The sequence below is a fragment of the Eptesicus fuscus genome, chromosome 8 (genome assembly GCF_027574615.1).
Source record: "Eptesicus fuscus isolate TK198812 chromosome 8, DD_ASM_mEF_20220401, whole genome shotgun sequence".
In the NCBI taxonomy this organism is placed as follows: domain Eukaryota; kingdom Metazoa; phylum Chordata; class Mammalia; order Chiroptera; family Vespertilionidae; genus Eptesicus; species Eptesicus fuscus.
In genome coordinates, this window is record NC_072480.1 from 66,105,982 (window position 1) to 66,124,926 (window position 18,945).

Below are 18,945 nucleotides of genomic sequence, written 5' to 3' on the forward strand. Positions count from 1 at the left end.
TGCTTTTAAAAACAAACAGGATTTTAACTGCTCATGATTGTTTTCAGTAGCAAACAAGATTTGGCAACAATTGATGTCCACTGCCATTACCTTATATTAATATGTTGAATGCCCATTTGAAGAAACCACTTTGCTTTGTTATAAGGCAAAGAAACTAATTGAAGCTATCTTATGGAATTTTCGAGATGAAAGGAATCTTGGAGTTAGTTAGTCCAACTCTTACTTTTGCAGATGAGCACACTGAGGTTTAGATTCCTGAGCTCTTTTATCTGACGGCTGTGGCATTCTTTCATTTTAAATACTAAAGTGAGGTAATTTCACTGTTAGAGTTCTTTCACCAACTAGGATGAATAATCCAATTCTACGCTTGTGAGTCCCGAAAGGAAACCTCCAAAGCTAAAGCAGTGTTGTCAAGCCACCAGCCCACACTTTCACTGACATCACCTTTCTGAGAACAAAAGGCCCTCCCAAGTCTATTGTAGTGCAACTAAACAGATAATGCTGGGTGTAATGGTGAAAACATAGCTGTTCAGTTTGCAAACTATGTTACTTTGAGCAAGTAAATTATACTTTGTCCTCCTATTTGTAAAACTTGGAAATGAAATATATCTCACTGGATCCTTATGGAAATTAAATAGACCAGCCTGTATAAACTACTATCAGTACTGAAAGCCTGTTATTACTGGCTTCCTGGTTTTCTTTTCCATTTTCCTGACCAAGGTCACATGACTGATTAGTGTCCAGACAGGAGGAGAGAACATACCTTTTAATTTCTTAGGGCAAATGTTCCCTCTACACAGAATTCTTCTATTGTTCATATTGTAATGTTCTCAGGATTGAGAAGCAGATATGTTTTAAATCCTTTTTTTTTAGCCTCAGAAGCAAACGGGACTGATGCCCTGTCTTGAAAATGGTCAAGTTTCTATCAAAAACCATGATATTGTAATATTATTTAAGGGATCCTTTCACAAACTTTTCTTAGAATTCTAGATGTGGCATAGTTAGTTTTTTGTTTGTTTGTTTGTTTGTCTTTTACCTATGAAAGGCTGGGGTATCTATAGTAGCTCAGAAAGAATAGGAAAAAAATTGAGTGTGTTTGTTATTAAATGAGCATGTTTGAATCTACTGGGAAATAGGATACAATGCAGGTCTTGAGAATATACATATTTGACCAAAGCAAATAGATTTGCGGGGCCAAGAGGGTGCCCAAATTTCAGGGGTATCATGAGGCTCCATCAGTGGTATATGTTGCTAATTTGACAACCAGAATCTTCCATATGATAAAATTGTTGTCAGTGGTAATGAATGATAATTAATAATCAGAACTATTGTTGTTTTATTGAGATATGATTGACATACAGCACTGTGTAAGTTTAAAATATTATGAAATAAATTCCACAGTAAGTTTAGTTAATATCCATTATTTCATATAGATACAAAGAAAAAAAGAAAGAAAAAGTTGTTTTCCTTGTAATGAGAACTCTTAGAATTTACTCTCTTAAAAACATTCAAATATACCAGATAGCAATGTTAGTTACAGATCATGTTCATCATATCCTCAGCACTTACTTAAAGCTGGCAGTTGGTACCTTTTGACCACCTTCACCCATTTCACCCACTCCTCACTTTTTGCCTTTGATTTTTTTCTATGAGTTTACTTTTGGTTGTTGTTTGTTTATTTTTTAGATTTTACACATAAGTGAGATTGCACAGTACCTGTCTTTCTCTGACTTACCTCATTTAGCATAATGTCCTCAAAGTCTATCCAGGTTGTCCCAAGTAGCAGGATTTCCTTCTTTCTAGTGGCTGAATAATAAATATTATCTTCTTTATCCAATCACCCTATTTCTATACCTAATCTACCTATTATCTATCTATCTATCTATCTATCTATCTATCTATCTATCTATCTACCTACCTACCTAAATACCTATCTATCTACTTTTTACCTTTTAAGACTTCAAGAGGACTGAAGCCAAGGACATATAGCTAATCCAATAAGCACATTCATTTTGGCAGTTTATTTCCACCTAAAATATCAGTAAATTTGAAAAAGAGAGACAAGGGCTGTCTCCTTCTATTTTTTTCCTCCCATATATTTTCCAAAGAAAAGTATAATATTTTTCATTTTTATTTAGTAATGGCTGATTAATTCTTAAAAGTTTTCCATACTGGTAAAGTCTTTATTTCCATTTTGAAACAGCTTGTTTTCATTTAAAAATAAATAGTGTCAACTCCCCTCTAATGGATTTTAATGAGTTCATCACCACTGCCTTTGCATTACCCAGGTGAAAGGGGTTATGAAGAATGGTGATGCTGCTGCTGTTGCATTGTTTAATTTAAAATTACAAACTTTTATTCTGTCTTTGTTGGAATGCCTTTCCTTTATCAGTGGAGATCAAGGCCCCAGCTTACTGGGAAACACTGGAGAAAGCCAACCACACCTCTGCCTTCTTACTGAAAATGAGCCTAAACTATTGGATTTTACTCTCCACTGTGGTTTGTCTTCCGTACACCACTGAAAGCCCTGGAAACAATAGCCTTTTACTTTTCCATCTTCATTATTTTGGCTGGGAGCTGTTTTGGCATTTCTTTGACATTCTTGTTTTGTGTGCTTGTTTTCTTTTGATTCCTTAGGGAATTTATTTGAAGGGCAACAGATTTATTGTCAAGCATGTTGGATTGTTTATTTTAAGACCACATTTTGTGGAAATTGACTTATCTGGAGAAGAACCAGACTGGAATGGTTTTGACCAGCGATTTTCAATCTGTGTGCCACAAAAATGTTTAAAACATGCAATATTTGATTATTTAGTCAGGGGCACTGACCTCTTTTCATTTGGATTGTAAAATAAAATTTAAAAATGACAACAGTGAACACAACAATAGCCTTCCAGTGTGAATGAATCAAAATTATACCCTTTTTTTAATCTGATAAGCAAAAAATATATTTTCAATGTGCCACAGAATTTTAGTAATTGGTTTATGTATGCCATGGATGAAAAACTTTGAAAATTGCTGGTCTAGACAGCCAGGAATGATGAATGCTGTGCTGGTTAGGATTTCATGTAGCCCTAGGGAGGGGCAATCCTTTTATATATATACTAGAGGCCCGGTGCACAAAATTCGTGCATAGGTAGGGTCCCTAGGCCTGGCTGGCAATCAAGGCCAATCTGTGGGGCTCCTGCTGGTACCCGCCTTGGCCAGCCTGGCACCACTCGCTTGCCAGCCCCGCTGGTCACCTCCCTATGCAGGGTGACCAGCGAGGCTATTGAGGGGCCCCTGCTGGCACCTGCCTTGGCCAGCCTGGGGCCTGCCAGCTGGGGGCAGCTCCTGCATTGAACATCTGCCCCCTGATGGTCAGTGCATGTCATAGCAGCCGGTCATTCTGCTGTTTGATCAACTTGCATTTTAGGCTTTTATTATATAGGATTAGAGGTCCAGGGCACGAAAATTCATGCACTGGGGGTGGAGGGTTCCTCAGCCCGGCCTACACCCTCTCGCAGTCTGAGACGAGACCCCTCAGGGAATGTCTGCCTGCTGGCTTAAGCCTGATCCCCGAGGAAGCAGGCCTAAGCTGGCAGTCAGACATCCCTCTGGCAGCCTAGGAGCCCTTGGGGGATATCCAACTGACAGCTAAGGCTCACCAGCAGTCAGACATCCTTAGCACTGCAATGGAGGTGGGAGACGCTACTACCACTGTGCTGGCAGCCGTCAGCCCAGCTCGTGGCTGAGTGGAGCTCCCCCTGTGGGAGCGAAAACCACATGTGAGCAGTTCCTGTGTTGAGTGTCTGCCCCCTGGTGGTCAGTGTGCATCATAGTGACCGGTTGTTCATGGTTGTTCTGCCTTGGGTCAATTTGCATATTACCCTTTTATTATATAGGATTATTATATAGGATGTTTTTATTGATTTTAGAGAGAGAAGAAGGGAAAAAGGGAGAGAGAGAGAAAAAAACCTGGATGTGAGAGACAGACATAGATCTGCTGCTTCCTACACACCCCCTACTGGGAAATAGGCACATGCCCAGAAAGGAAATTGAACCATGATCATTGGGTGCACTGGAGAACATTCAACCAACAGGTCAGGGGCCATCCTTTGACCTGTGCAATGGAACCTTGTTCTGGGGCTCATGATTTAGGGGTTCTGTCTACCTCTTCTTGGCCCTTCATTCCCAAGGCCAGAATGGCATAGTAGGATGTGGCCACCTGGAACCCTGGCACCTGCCACCTTTGCTCTCCTAGACTGATGTGTCTGGGACTTGGGACCCTTCACCCCAAAGGTCCCCAACTTTCTTTGAGAGCCGGTTGTGTCTTTTCCCTGGTCTATGGCAATTCACTTGTCTTTAGGCTGGCTGGTGGTGAAGGAGCAAGTATTGTGGGAGGAACAAGGGAGGGGAGGGACCGGCAAAGCAATGGAATAAAATATGGATTTAACAATGGGCGACTGTACAAATTTTCAGGCCCCTCCCAATGTAGGACAGAAATGGGGAGGAGGGAGTCGCTGCCAGCCCAAGCCAGTTTGTTTTCATACATAGGAGAAAAAATTGCCCCATCTTTTACATGAATTAAAGTTAGGAAAGAAAATAATTAGGATATATTATTTGCAACAATTGCAGTTTAAACTGTATACCCCTAGAAGGTATGTAAAGTCCTAGCACCTGGAGCCTGTGACTGTGACATTTGAAAATAAGGTTCTTGCAGATGTGATTGAGTTAAGATGAGGTCATACATGGGCTCTAAATCCAGTGACTGCACTTATAAGTAGAAACATGCGAAGACACAGACACAGAGGCAAAAGGCATGTGAATAGAGAAACAGAGATTAGAGTTAAGCTGCCAGTGAACACCAAATTTGTAGGAAAAGACCAGTATGTCGAGAAACGGGGGAAGAGTCTCTTCCTAAGATCCTCCACGAGGAACCCATTTGCCAACACCTTGTTTTCGGGTTTCCGGGTTCTGGAATATGAAAGAGTTATTTTGGTTGTTTTACTCCATTCAGCTTGTGGTACTTTGTATGGAAGCCCCAGAAAGCTAATATACAATGGATATTTTTTTGAAAAAAAATGTGTTATTTTTAAAAACCATGTTATTGATACTTTAATGGAGATTACCACAATAATATCATCACCTTATTTCCCGAGGTTTTCCAAAGCTCTTCCTAACTGTGAATAAAGAGTAAATATCATCTGAAGATAATTTTCTTTCTAAAAAATTATATATTTATCTCCAAATAAGGTGTCCCATCCAATATAAAATAAACATTGAGTATTCTTTTATTCCAGATTTAGCAAATCATCACTACCATATTTCTTGTTCTTCTAAATTATTTCTATTAACATTGTTGTTGATATGAAGACTTTATATGGAGATGAAGATAAGAAATATCTGATATTCAACTTAGAAAAGTGATAATTTTATGTGGATCAACCTAATACGTTAATATTAAGAGTCCTTACAGTTACCAACACACTTTGTTTATCAAAAAGGCTTAGCTCCTTCAAGAATGTGGCTTAATACATTTATAAATAGACTGAATGGTTGGCAGGAGAGATCACTTATGTTTGTGAATGATACCAAGTTGGCGGAGAGTAACATTATCATGTAGGACCAGACAGGAATGCAAAATGATACAATCAATTTGAAAGAGTAATGTGCACTGGATGAAGTGAATTACAATTACGGTGCATGCAAGATTTTGTTTGTGGAGTAGAATAATTAATTTGAAAAATGCAACAGGAATAGAAACATTTACATGGACTGGGTCACACACAGAGGACTTTTAAAGTCACAGCCAATCACAGATGAAGGCTCTGTTGAACTTGCCCAAATGGGACCTCTGAGCCATTCATTCTGACTGACCATCTGGACCTCATCATGTGGATTTTGGCTGCCACATTGAAAAACTGTTAGCACCAGATCAAAGATTCCAATCCATTGTAGTCTATGAATTTCAGGCATGAAGAAATCCTATATAATAAAACCCTAATATGCAAATTGACCAAACGGCAGAACGACCGGTTGCTATGACACACACTGACCACCAGGGAGCTGACGCTGAACACAGGAGCTGCCCCCTGGTGGTCAATATGCTCCCACAGGGGGAGCACTGCTCAGCCAGAAGCCAGGCTCACGGCTGGCGAGTACAGTGGCAGTGGTGGGAGCCTCTCCCACCTCTGAGGCAGCACTAAGGATGCCTCGGGGGTGGACTGCAAGAGGGTGCAGGCCAGGCTGAGGGACACCCCCCCCGCAGTGCATGAATGTTGTGCACCAGGCCTCTAGTAACATTACAATATAAGCCAGTCAGAGAAAGATAAATATCACATGATCTCACTCATTTGTGGAATATAATGAACAACATAAACAGATGAACAAAAATAGATCCAGACAGAGAAGCATTGATCAGATTGTCAAACCTCAGAGGGAAGGTAGGGGAGGGTGGGAGTAAGGGGGAGAGTTCAACCAAAGGACTTGTTTGTAAGCATATAAGCCTAACCAATGGACACAGACACCAGGGGGGTGAGGGCATGAGTGGGGGGTGGGGGGGCAATGGGGGGATAAGGACACATATGTAATACCTTAATCAATAAAAATAAAATAAAATAAAATAAAATAAAAAAATAAAATAAAATAAAATAAAATAAGAATACTATCCCTGCAACCCATTCAAGCTCTCCTCACCTTTCAAGGCCTATTTACAGGTCAAGCCAGTCCAGAAAGTCTCTTCCTTTTTATTTCTATAGGTCATAAACTGTATTTCAGCTCAAACTTAACAGAAAGTCTGACATCAATTCTCTTCATATGTCAGTCTCAATTTTGAATTTGTAAATTCTTCGGGCCAAGGGCCAAGGATTAAAAAACATATTTTGTACTTCAGTCTAATTAATATGTAGCCAATAAAACATTAGTAGGCTTCATTAAGCAGATTTAACAAAGTTAATGATCCCAGCCATAAAAACAGCAAAATGTAGATTTGAGAGCATGAAAGGTTGAGAAACTTGTGTGGCAATAGATGAATGTGGGTCTTATTCTTTTGATTCCTGAACCAAATTTCCTCATTGGGAAACAAGCTATATACTTAACTTTCATGTCAATCTTACCCAAGGTGATATTTATATATCTACACAATTTTATTACATGTTAGATTCAAATAAATAGAAGGCCAAAGTTTAGTTCAGTGGAGATTCATGTAAGATTCCTTACTCAGAATTTGTAGTTTTATGTGCTATAAAGTGTACTTACATAAAAATTTTTACTGGGCTTTTGTCTCTGCAATGTGGAAGGTACTGAGTTTTGGGGTTTTTTCTATGCTAGATTTTTTTTATGTTTATTACACTTCTGGTTTATTATCTATCCTAATGTCTCTATAAATTAATGTTTTAGCATGATTTCTCAAAGTTGGTTATTTAAATAAATTTTACATACTCCATTATACTGTATATAATATCATTACCCTTTAGTCACTGTAATATATATGTTTGAATTTATTATAGCTCAATCTTGAACCAACATTAACCTTAAGTCTTTTAGTTATAATAATGTGTGTTTTTTGTTTTTTGGAAAACAATTTGAGTCTAACTGGATGTTGTTAAATCACCAGGCCATGGTAAGTGTGACTGTGGAAAGTGCAAATGTGACAAAGGATGGTCTGGGGATGCTTGCCAGTACCCAACTAATTGTGATCTGACAAAGAAAAAAAGTAACCAAATGTGCAAGAATTCTCAAGATATCATCTGCTCTAATGCAGGTAAGAATTTGATTCTATGCAGATTCGTAAGTGAAATAATCAAATTTGGGTTTTTAATGGAAGTACTTATGCATTTCGGAATATTGAACCTCTAAATGAGACTGCTTCTGAGTATATTTTTTTAGAAATGAAATTCAGATAAATCAATAGAAAAAAATATCATCTTGCTGAGACTGGCAAGTTTGATGTTCTCCAGCTGTTCCAAATGCCTCCTTCAAATAGGAAATTCACTGGAAACAACACCCCAATAACATTTGGTTTACATTGTCAGCCCTGATTTTGAATGCTGAAATAAATCTTTGAAAAATTATTTATATAAACTGACTTAATTATTTTCTGTTACAGATCCAGAGTTGTTAGCCATCAAATAAAACCAAACATTTTTAATTAAATAGAAGTTTTTGATGCACTGTGTGACACTCATTAAAGAATATAGTGACAGCAAGCTTTTTTTTAAATTTCTTTATTGATTAAGGTATCACATATTTGTCCTCATCCCCCATTCCCATGCCACACCCCTCCCCACACATGCCCCCACCCCCTGTTGTCGTTAACCACTGGTTAGGCTCATATGCTTGCACACGAGTCCTTTGGTTGATCTCTCCCCTTTACCTCCACCCTCCCCTACCCTCCCTCTGAGGCCCGACAGTCTGATCCATGCCTCCTTGTAAATCTCTTTTTTTGCAACCTGATTGGACTTGAGAATGTTGGTGTCCTAAACTAGAGGCTGTGATTCAGTTGTCTCAGGGTATGGTCTGGATTATAGTTGATTTTTAAAACTCTGTGTAATTCTTTTGTAGATCCAGTGATCTGAGCCTTCGCTCTTCCTATTATAAGCAAGGATTTGACTACATGCATGCATATCTTCCCTCCTGAAGCTCACTTTGTTGGTCGAGTCCTGCAATCAGAGATAAGACCTTTCCACAGTTTTTGATTTGCAACAAATTGCTCTTGTGCAGCCTAAATGCAGTGAGGTTGTTTTGCTCCTGCTCCCAGGAATCAGAGCCATATCCAATGCAAGATGTGAATGGACCAATCAGGGGCCATGACTAATGGTCTCAGCAGCCAGGTCACTTTCTGTGTTTACGGATATTCTTGCTTCCTTCAGTCTTTTCTCTCAATCAGATTTCTCTACTTCCAGTTCATAACACGCACCCCTCCAAATGTGTGTGCACACATACCCTCACCCCTCACATCCCCACACAGCTTCTTTTGTTTTGAAAACTTCATGCTTTCCAAACTTCCTTAAGTAATAATACTTGAATTTTGTTTATTTATTTTTTCTTTATTTTTTGGATTTATTTATTTTGTTTTCAAGTTAAATTCAGGGTATTGGAGTGTTTATTCCCCCATCTTTTTAATAATATACTCAACAAGTAGATTTTAGCTTAGGAATCCAAAGATGTTTCAACAAAAGAAATCTAAACATGTGATGCAATACATTAAGATATCTTTAAGGAGAAATTTTACATAATTCTTTTAATAGATAAAAACATTTAGTAAGGTACAAAACATATTTCTCAGGTATCTGTATCCCTATATTTTTTAAACATTAATACAATACTTTTATGCAATCTGCCATTCATATTCCAGTTTTTTCTATTGACCCAACAATGTTCTTTATAGCCTATAGTCCTATTTTGACCAGCCTAGTTCAGGACCACTCCCCTCAAATTGCATTAGTGTATGAGTTCTTTCTACTAATCTTTCTTTCCACTTCATATTACAATGTGGTTTTCTAGAAGTAGCTTGGAGCAGAAGGGGGAAAAGAGGTAAATGGAGTGGGGCATAAGACTGAAGGGCAGGATGAGATGGAGCTGGGGACTAAAGGAGTTCCAGAATCTACTGACTCTGTAGGGGCCCAGAAAGGCAAGCACAGTCTGCAGGGTGAAGTGAAGTGTGATGCCATTGCACAAGGGTATAGGCCAATGTTCAAAACTGGGAAGATATCCTAGAGAGAGACAGCTATATTAGTCAGAATGATATGTCTATGTTAAAATAATCTAGCATAAATCAGAAGACCAGTCTTAGACCCTGAGTTAACTGGCAACCAAGAGAGAGAAGCAGTATGACATAGCATGAACACAGGAGTCTGGCACTTTTGCCTACTCTTCCATATGCCATATCTTGGAGCCTCAATTGTGATTTCTACTTGGTAGGTGAGACAGGAAGTCTTTGAGCTGTTGTAAGCTTCCTACATCAGCCAGGAATGGTTCCAATGTGTGGATGGTAGTGAGCCTGCCTGTGGGAGATGTCAGGGAGAAGTTGCAGAATTCAGAGGAAGAGACTGTTTCCTCCCATCTTTCCTGAAAATAACTACCGCATACACTCCTATGTTATACCACTCTCCAAAACTACCAAGACTCCCAGAATTCCAACAGATAAATTCTAAAATTTTTCACTAGTAGTCTTGATCCTCTACTATCTGGCTTCAACCTACCCTTTTCTCCAAACTCAGGTCAGATGCTTCACTGTTCTTTAATTCCCAACTCATAATCCTTAGCTCAAGTTCTTTCCTCAATATCACATGTTTTCTTAATTTCTACTTGTTGAAATTCTATCCATGGTCAAATGCCAACTCTAGAACTTACTCTTTTATTGTGCCTTTCCTCCTTCACAGAGCCAGACTAGGGTTTAAGTTTATACTTTCTATAAAGCATTTGTCACAAATCTATTGCAAATGCCTTTGCATCATCTGGTTTTATATATATAAAATATTATAAATATATACACACACACATACACAAAGATTAACTAAAGCAGGTTTACAGTTGTATGTGAAACACAGAGTTTATTCTTATATTACTATTTATTATCTTATTTTTTTTATTATAACTGTAAGCCTACTTTTGCCCACCCCTGTATAAATTATTGATCATCTAGCTCTTTCTGCCTGGTCTATGATTTACTTAGTTTTAACTTTATTCATCTTATTATCTTCTATAATTTTATTCATCTCATTATCTCCTATAGTTTTCCAATAATATAATAGGCAACAAGAAAATTTAATGAATACATATGTGGATGGTTGAAAGACAGCATAAATGTGACAATGAAAAATAAGGTTAATAATTAAAGAAAAAATTGAAATGAGGCACTACCATGAATTATAGCATTAGATTGAAATGAACTTTTATAAGTTAAAATCATTTTCAGAAAAAAGCACACAGGACAATGAAGTTTAATAAAAGTAAAATTCATACATGCATTCTCAAGGAAGAAAAATAAGCTCAAATTCTGCAAAATCACACATTGATATGTGACTGTAAGATAAAAATAAGTATTATAACTAGTAACAAATTTCAAGTGACTAGAGTAACAGAATATCCAGAGGGTATGAAAACAGAGGTGCATAAATATAAAGTGTACCTGGAGAAATATACTAGCTATCTTAATGGGAGAAGAGGAAAAACCCAAAGTTTTCTGAAAGACTACTATATACTAGACACAGTAGTATTTTTAGAAAGATGACTGGGTGATATTTATCACTTGGTCCTCACAGCAGCTCTATGAGGTAGATGTCATTTGTAGATAAGGAATTTGAATTGAAGATTAAAGTAATGACCTCAAAAAAGTGTAGCTAGCCCTGGCCAGTGTGACTTATTTGGTTTGGCATTGTGACATGCACCAAAAGGTTGCTGGGATTGAACCTTGGTCAGAGCACATGCCTGGGTTGTAGGCTTGATTCCCCAGTAGGGGGTGTGCAAGAGGCAGTGGGTTAATGTTTCACTCTCACATACATGTTTCTTTCTCTCTCTCCCTCTCTATTCCTCTCTCTCTAAAAATCAATAAAAAGATATACTTTTTAAAAATATAGCTAGTGGGGATTAAAACCTGGATTTGGCTACACATCTACCTAAATCCAAGATCTTTCAAGTAGGTCACATATAGAATCTCCAGTATCGAGTGGCTCAAGTCAATTATCAATATCATCTCTGGTTCCTCATTCTTCACCAAGTCAAGCCCAATCGGTCACCAAGTTTTGTCTATTCTTCTACAGAAGGTGTATTTGTTTCTTTCTAAAGTCCTTGTCATCACCTTGGTCAGCTTCTACCTTTTATGCAATAATTCTTTCCTCATATCTACTTTTCCCTCATTTCAGTGTATTCTTCATATAACAAATAGAGTAATCTGATAAAAATTCATAAATTACCACATGACTCCATTGTTGTAAATATATTACGGCTTCTCATTATTCTTTGATTACAGTTTAAAAATTTTAATATGACATGCTAGAAGGCACAGTGCAATTCATGCACAATTCATGCACTGGAGGGGGAGTCCCTCAGCCCGGCCTGCCCCCTCTCACAGTCTGGGAGTCCTCAAGGGCAGGAGGTAACCCTGTGATCAGGGAAAGGCGATGCCCCATCACCACTCTGCTGCTGCCACTGCCACCAGCGCAAGCCTCGGCCTGCCCTGGTTACCTGAGCCTCAGGCGGCCCTGGGTGGCTGGGCAGCCCCCATCCAAGGCTTGCCTGCGCCTCAGGCCAGCCCTGGGTGGCTAGGGGGATGAGGGGATTGAGGGACTCCAGAGGCAGGCACTTGGAGCAGCCAGGCCCGCCTTGGGGCAAGCCCGGCCTTGCCGTGCACCTACTGCCACCGCAGGGCTGAAGGGACTGGGCGCCACCATCTTTGCAGGCGGGCAGTCAATTATCATGTCCCTCCTTATTGGCTGTGGGCGCCGCCATCTTTGTGACAGCCTGAGGTTTAATTAGCATATTCCCTCTTTATTAGATAGGATAAGACTTCCATAAATTGCACCTTTAATTGCCTAATTCTTTTTATGCCACTTTTCACATTGTTCTTCAGTATCTCTCGTTTCTCTTAGCTTTTTTTTTTGGCTTGGTTTCAGTTTTCAGCTTAAATAAGAGCTACTTCTCCAGGGACCCTATCTTTGACTTTCAGGTGTCAGTTAAATCCCCTTGCTATGTGCTTTTGCAACACTTTGCACTTCTCCATTTACTTTATCACATTGAGTTCTGCTCATATAAAAATCTGAGAGAAGGATTTGACTGAGTTGATCTGTTATATTCTAGAGTCTAAGGTGGTATCTGGTGAGTGGTTAAATCTCAGTTTGTCTTGAATATTGTGATGATCATTAAAAATTGAAAAATAAGTATTCAAAGGGAAGTTCCTTAAATGGACATTCTATCTCTCAGTATCATTTAAATACTGTTTTACTGTCAGTGAAATCACTCTCAGGGGTTGTAGTCAAATCCTCAAACTTGGCTGAGTATGTGGAATATGGTAGACCAGATAACTCCATTGCCTCTATCACCCTGAGCTGCCTTGTGGTTCTGATGAGCTCCTAGGCTTCTCTGCCTAAGAAAGCCCATTATGGTCCCTTGTCATTAGAGTATGTATATCAGTTTGACACAGTGGATATGAAATTATTAGGGGCAGCTACATTTTTTATTCATGCATTTGATAATGAATTCCACAAATGTTTATTACATAAATAGTATACTCAAATATTGCACCGAGCATTGAGTAAATACTGGTGAGGCAGATAAATAAGGTTACTTGCCTCACACAGCTTAGAATTTTCTGCTTTAGTTCACTTCAGACCCAGGTAAATGAGAAGGTATTCATTCATGCGTTGATTGGAAGGACATAAATAAGCAGCTTTGCACTTAGGAGGTCAAATTTAAATTCATGAAACTATTAGAGGTCAATCATAATGGCTGTGCTAGAAAAAATAATTTCTGTGCTACAATAATCTTAAGAATGTATTGTTATCTATCTCAGCATACCCAAAAAGTACATAATTTCAATAGTAAATTAATTTGAATTTTCTCTCTTTGAAAGAGGTTAAAATTCATTAAGTATAATTTATATGCATTTGACAAATAATCTTTGCTTTGGTTTAATGGTTTAGGTACATGTCACTGTGGCAGATGTAAGTGTGATAATTCAGATGGAAATGGACTCGTTTATGGCAAATTTTGTGAGTGTGATGATAGAGAATGCATAGATGATGAAACAGAAGAAATATGTGGAGGTATGTATATTAACTGCAGAAATTAATAAAGTACTTGATTTTCCACCTGTCTCATTGTGCTTTTATCTCTCTATAAATTTCTGCACCAGATTTATGAATTTTATCTGAATTTACATTATTTGGAAAACATTTTATATAAGGAAAGTTATACTAAGGCATTCAAAGTAACTTGTACTTTTTAATTGTAAAATCAGATTATTGCTGGAGGAGAGTCAGATCTTATGACAAGCAAGCCAACTAGTACATAGTTCTGAAGTGGTCCAAGTTGGACTTCATCTTTTCTGCTCATCTTAACTGCTTTTATTGTCTCTTTTATCCCAATCATTCAATTGCATATTTTAATTTCATTCTCTTTCTAAGTCATTAGCCTTTAAATGGTCCCAGGTCCTATTGGAGACATGAGACCAATAAGATTATTAGCTTAGTATTTATTTACCCCCAACACACACACAGATAACATTTTTCATTATCTTTATTATGTACCACCATTACTCAAATCATGTTTTTCTATTGTACCAGTGATTGCATGCTTGCTAGTGCCAAGCACTGCAATAAGTATTTCACACTCATTAGGTAATGCCAAAGACTATACTCTTGACCCCTCACCAATGAGAACTGCATCAGTGCCCAGGATGTGGTATTCCATGAGAAGATCTCCTCCTCACCACCCATAGTGTCCCTCTCTTCTGTTTACCTACCTGCAAGCCTGTTCCTAGAGTTTCAATTTGCAACCATGACTGACACAGCAGAGGAAAGTAGAGGGCAATGAAAATCCCTTTAGTTTAAGTAAATCCTTCTCTGCAGTTTATAATTTATTTTACTGTGAGATCATCTTTCTATTAATAAGCAATTGCTTATTTCATTTATCTCTGACAAGATTCCAGCCCATGGAATCCTATTCTGTTTGCAAATTGGGTGATTTCAGAAGAGTATTTCCTTGGAAGGATCAGGGCCAAAGGGGCCAGGAGGAACCAGAGGCCATTGAGAAAGTGTCAATAACATAAGACAAACTGTCCCTTTGCTTACAAAAACAAATTAGAGCTTCAATTCCCGTGGTCATCCAGATATTATTATTTAGGTCTGCTTGGTTCTTTCTCTCTGGCTTCATTGATGGACAATCCACCAGGATAAAACAAACAAATGCAAAAGTCTTCTTTTTTTCAAGCCAGTGACCTAAGTTAGATACTGCTCAGAGAATTCTGCTAAAGGGGTCAGTCCAAAATAATTCAAACAATTACATAAATACACCCACAAATATGATGTATTTGTCCTCCTGCTGTTTCAGTTCCAATTATTACAGATCAAAAAAAGAGGAATGGAACATGATTGGGGCCAAGGTGTTCTGATGCAGACCACCAAAGCAAAGTCTATTTGCCTTTGTAAATGTAAACATTTAACTTGAAACGATGCAACAGGAGATTTTTAACTCTCAACCTTTCACTTAGATTTCCATTTGTTTGAGGCTTAAGCAATTTCATGGTGCAAAGTCTCTGACCACAGACCCCAGCTCTCTGGTAAATCCTCTGGGGGTGACATTGACTGGGCTTGTAGATCTTTCCACCTGTCATTCACAGGAAGCCAGTTTGTTGAGAGGTGATTCTACAGTCCATCAGTGAAGCAATGCAAAAAGATGTTTTTGCTCCAACAGTTCACGCAAAGCAAAGAATGTTTATTGTCCAGAATGTGTATTGTCCTGAAGCTATTATTTTATCTCAATTATTCAGATGTGTCTTGTTTTAATATTTTCATTTGAGTTATGAGGATATCTGCTTACATTTCTATACATGCATAAAGGTGTAGCTTTACGTGATTTTTCTTTTCTTTTTTACCTCTACCTCAATGATTTTTTTTAAGTAAAACTGAAATTGAATACTAAATTTTATAAATATACAAAGATTTTGGTGTGAAGAATGTGGATTTATGATCATTTGTTAATGTCAAAGTAATCCTTACATATATAGCAGCTTACATACATTTCCTGAAATTACAGAAGAAATAAATTCTGGTTTAAGAAGTTAACCAAGTTTTTTTAAAAAACTGAGGAAAAGCTTTCAGTACACTGTTGTCTTGCTGTTTTTCAGGGTAGCCCTCAAGTTTCTGAGGCTTGTGATGTAGCATTTTAATGTCATATTGTGTGTGTGTGTATATACATGCAGAGATATTTTTAAATTCATAAATAAAATGTATAATACATACATATAATTATAATATGTAATTATAAATATAAATGTATAGTTTAATAGCCTTTGTATTTGCTTACGTGAATAAATTAAAATTAAATTTGTTGTGGAAATGATCATATTAGGTTAAGAAAAGGTGTGTGTGTGTGTGTGTGTGTGTGTGTGTGTGTGTGTGTGTGTGTGTGTGTTTAATGGATTTCCCAGTTACTGCTTATTCAGACAGAAAACATGGAATTGTATGCCTGGGTCTCTTTCTCTGTATCTCATTAGAGCAGTTTCTCTTCACCTCTTGTTCTTCCTCTTTGTCTCTCTGATGTGTGTCCGCTTGAAAGAAGTCTCATCTGAAGGACAAGAGTTGCACAAGAAACCCTACTGATGTTCTTGCCATTGGCCAGGAAAGCCATAGTGTTTAGAAAGAAAAATAGCTTCACAATCAGTTTCCCATGGATCTTCTGGGATTATGGCTGTGGGAGAAAAAAGAGGGAAGTACAAAGACTTTAGCCATAGACTCTGATAAAACATAAATTCTTATATTACAGAAAAAAATAGACTAGAAAAAACAGTGTGACCCTGGTTTTTATCATATTTACAAGAACAAGAAACATACATTCATGTTTGGATGGCATAACTACAAAAAGGGAAGACATAAGAAGGATTTTAAAATCCTGACTCATAGGAAGAGCTTTTAGTACATGGTTGTCTTGCTATTTTCTGGGGTAGCCCTCAAGTTTCCGAGGCTTGTGATATAAAAGAATTGCCATCTTTGGGAATTTGTAGAAGGATTGATAGATACAGATACAGGAAGTGATGTTATGATGATTCATTACAGATTTATTGATTGTAAATACAAACGAGTAGGGTAACAGTTTGAAAGGGTGTGGTGATATCCAGACACAAAATGATGGGGTGCCCTTACCTATCATTTGTGTCCCCTTCACAGTTACGGTGGGAATTTGACTGTGAGATCCAGGGTCTAGGATATTTCATTGATCTAAATGAGTTCTAAACATTGATTTAGCTGAAAACCTCTTTTCCATGTGGTGGAACACAACAGCTTGTGGGATACAGTTGAATGAAAAGATGAAACATTTCCTCTGGTTTAAGCAATGGTTCAGTCATTAATAGTATGCATCCAAGTAAATACACACCATTAGTTTCTCAGTAGTTGATTTCAAATAAAATATTTTAATGACCAATTCAAGAAGTGCCCTTAGAGTAAATACTTAAATGCATTTGAGTTTGGTGCATACATTTGAGATTTGAATGTAATAGACTTTCACAGTCTTTCCTATCATTTCTTTAAATTGCATTCATTTTAATCAGCTGCCTGGCTAGGACACGTTAGAGGACACTTTGACTTGCTCAGTGTGTGTGATTATGTAAGTATAGGCATAACTATAATGTTTTGGGGGAGAAGCTACTTAATTTGATTATTTTAAGCAATAAGTGTGAAGCAGATATACTATTTCAGAAAGCGACAATGATCATAAAGAGGTAGAAAGTTAATTCTGCTTTTAAAGTTGCTTTTTTCCTCACTGTATAAAATTCATTTTGGGTAAAGGCCATGGAAAGTGTTACTGTGGAAACTGTTACTGTGATGCTGGTTGGCATGGAGATAAATGCGAATTCCAGTGTGATATCACCCCCTGGGAGAGCAAGCGAAGATGCACATCACCAGATGGCAAAATCTGCAGTAACAGAGGTGTGTCATTCATACACATTACTATGGATTTGGGAGGCAAACAGAGCTCTTAATTGTTAACACTCCTTATCTCTGCATTTCCTTCTGTGTGGGAGGAAGTCATCTTTGATAGTCATTGACTTTGATGAAAATCAACATCTATTATACCAACAATTTTCTCTTTTTTTGTCTTTTATTGAGTAGAAAACAGAAAAATTAGAAAGCTACTGTCATTCATTAAGCTTCACTGAACAAATAGTTAACATAGGAACTGTAATTTTTTTGGCAGCCGTCCAGAAATAGCATAGTGCAGCTAAAAGGCAATTCTTGTAGATACTTCTGTTAAATGTCTCTTGACTAACAGAACCATCTACAGCATGAGCATCTAATTATCCAGAGAACATTAAAAAAATAAAATCTCCTCTTAATGATGAGTCAATTGAAGTCTTGGTTGAAATACAGAATTGACATAGAGTCATTTAACTTTTATATACAATAATAGAAATGTCATATTGTACACAATGTATTTGGAAATGGTATCAAAAGCAATATGAAATTTAGACTGGCCTTAGGCATACATTTAAAAATATATTACTATTGACAAAATATCATTTAAATTGAGTTAACTGTTGATATAAACTGTAAATTCGTCAGCTGGGCTGATGGATAAAGAGAGTCATGCTGTAGGTGTTCTTTGCCTACCTGGTGAAATGACTAAGTGGTCATATTTCCTTCTATAAAAATATAAAAATCTAGAAACTGGAAAAAATATTTTTTCATTTCTATAAGTGAATGATGCATTTTCATAGATATTACTTCCAGGGAAAACCTTAACCACACAACCAATTTTATCCTTTTAAAGACTGACATAGAATAGTAAAATGTGCCATGTATCTGAACATAGAGAAAAGAAAGGAAAAGACCTGAACTTGGAACAAAAATCCTTTAAAAGATTTCTCTCTTCAATTTATATAGAATAGATCTGACTGTATATCATACTAATTCATGTTGTTTTCCTTTCATATATAAGGACCCGTTTCTGCTTCAGTTCTTTTATTCAGTAGCGTCTGGAGTCACTATAAGAATGTCAGTGTATGAAGCTTGAACTGTGTTACAGTGGGAAATAGCCATTTAGGTGTTGAAGAGAGAGGAGCAAAGTGGAGCTGATTGGACTGTGGATCAGGTCCTGGTTCTGCAGGGATATGTGGGCTCTGAGGCAGACGTTGCTCACAAACACACATTCCTTGCCACCTCTCCGTCTCCCCTCCTGCCTTCCCTCTCTTCTGGTGCTGAAAGTTTTCTGATTTGGAGATCAGGCAGAGGCAGAACAGGAAGTAGC

General features: G+C 37.6%; 1 protein-coding gene across 3 annotated transcripts in view; it reads left to right on the top strand.

Annotated features, from left to right (window-relative positions):
- ITGBL1 (integrin subunit beta like 1) overlaps positions 1-18,945 on the top strand; it is a 196,086-nt gene that overhangs the window by 80,561 nt on the left and 96,580 nt on the right. For 2 of the 3 annotated variants that reach the window (XM_028148869.2, XM_054719922.1), the window contains exons 3-4: positions 7,598-7,744; positions 13,623-13,745. In XM_028148869.2, the coding sequence (XP_028004670.1) occupies positions 7,598-7,744; positions 13,623-13,745 (270 nt within the window). Of the gene's footprint in view, positions 1-7,597; positions 7,745-13,622; positions 13,746-17,486; positions 17,628-18,945 lie in introns of all 3 variants that reach the window. The other variant, XM_008143959.3, reaches the window with a different exon arrangement.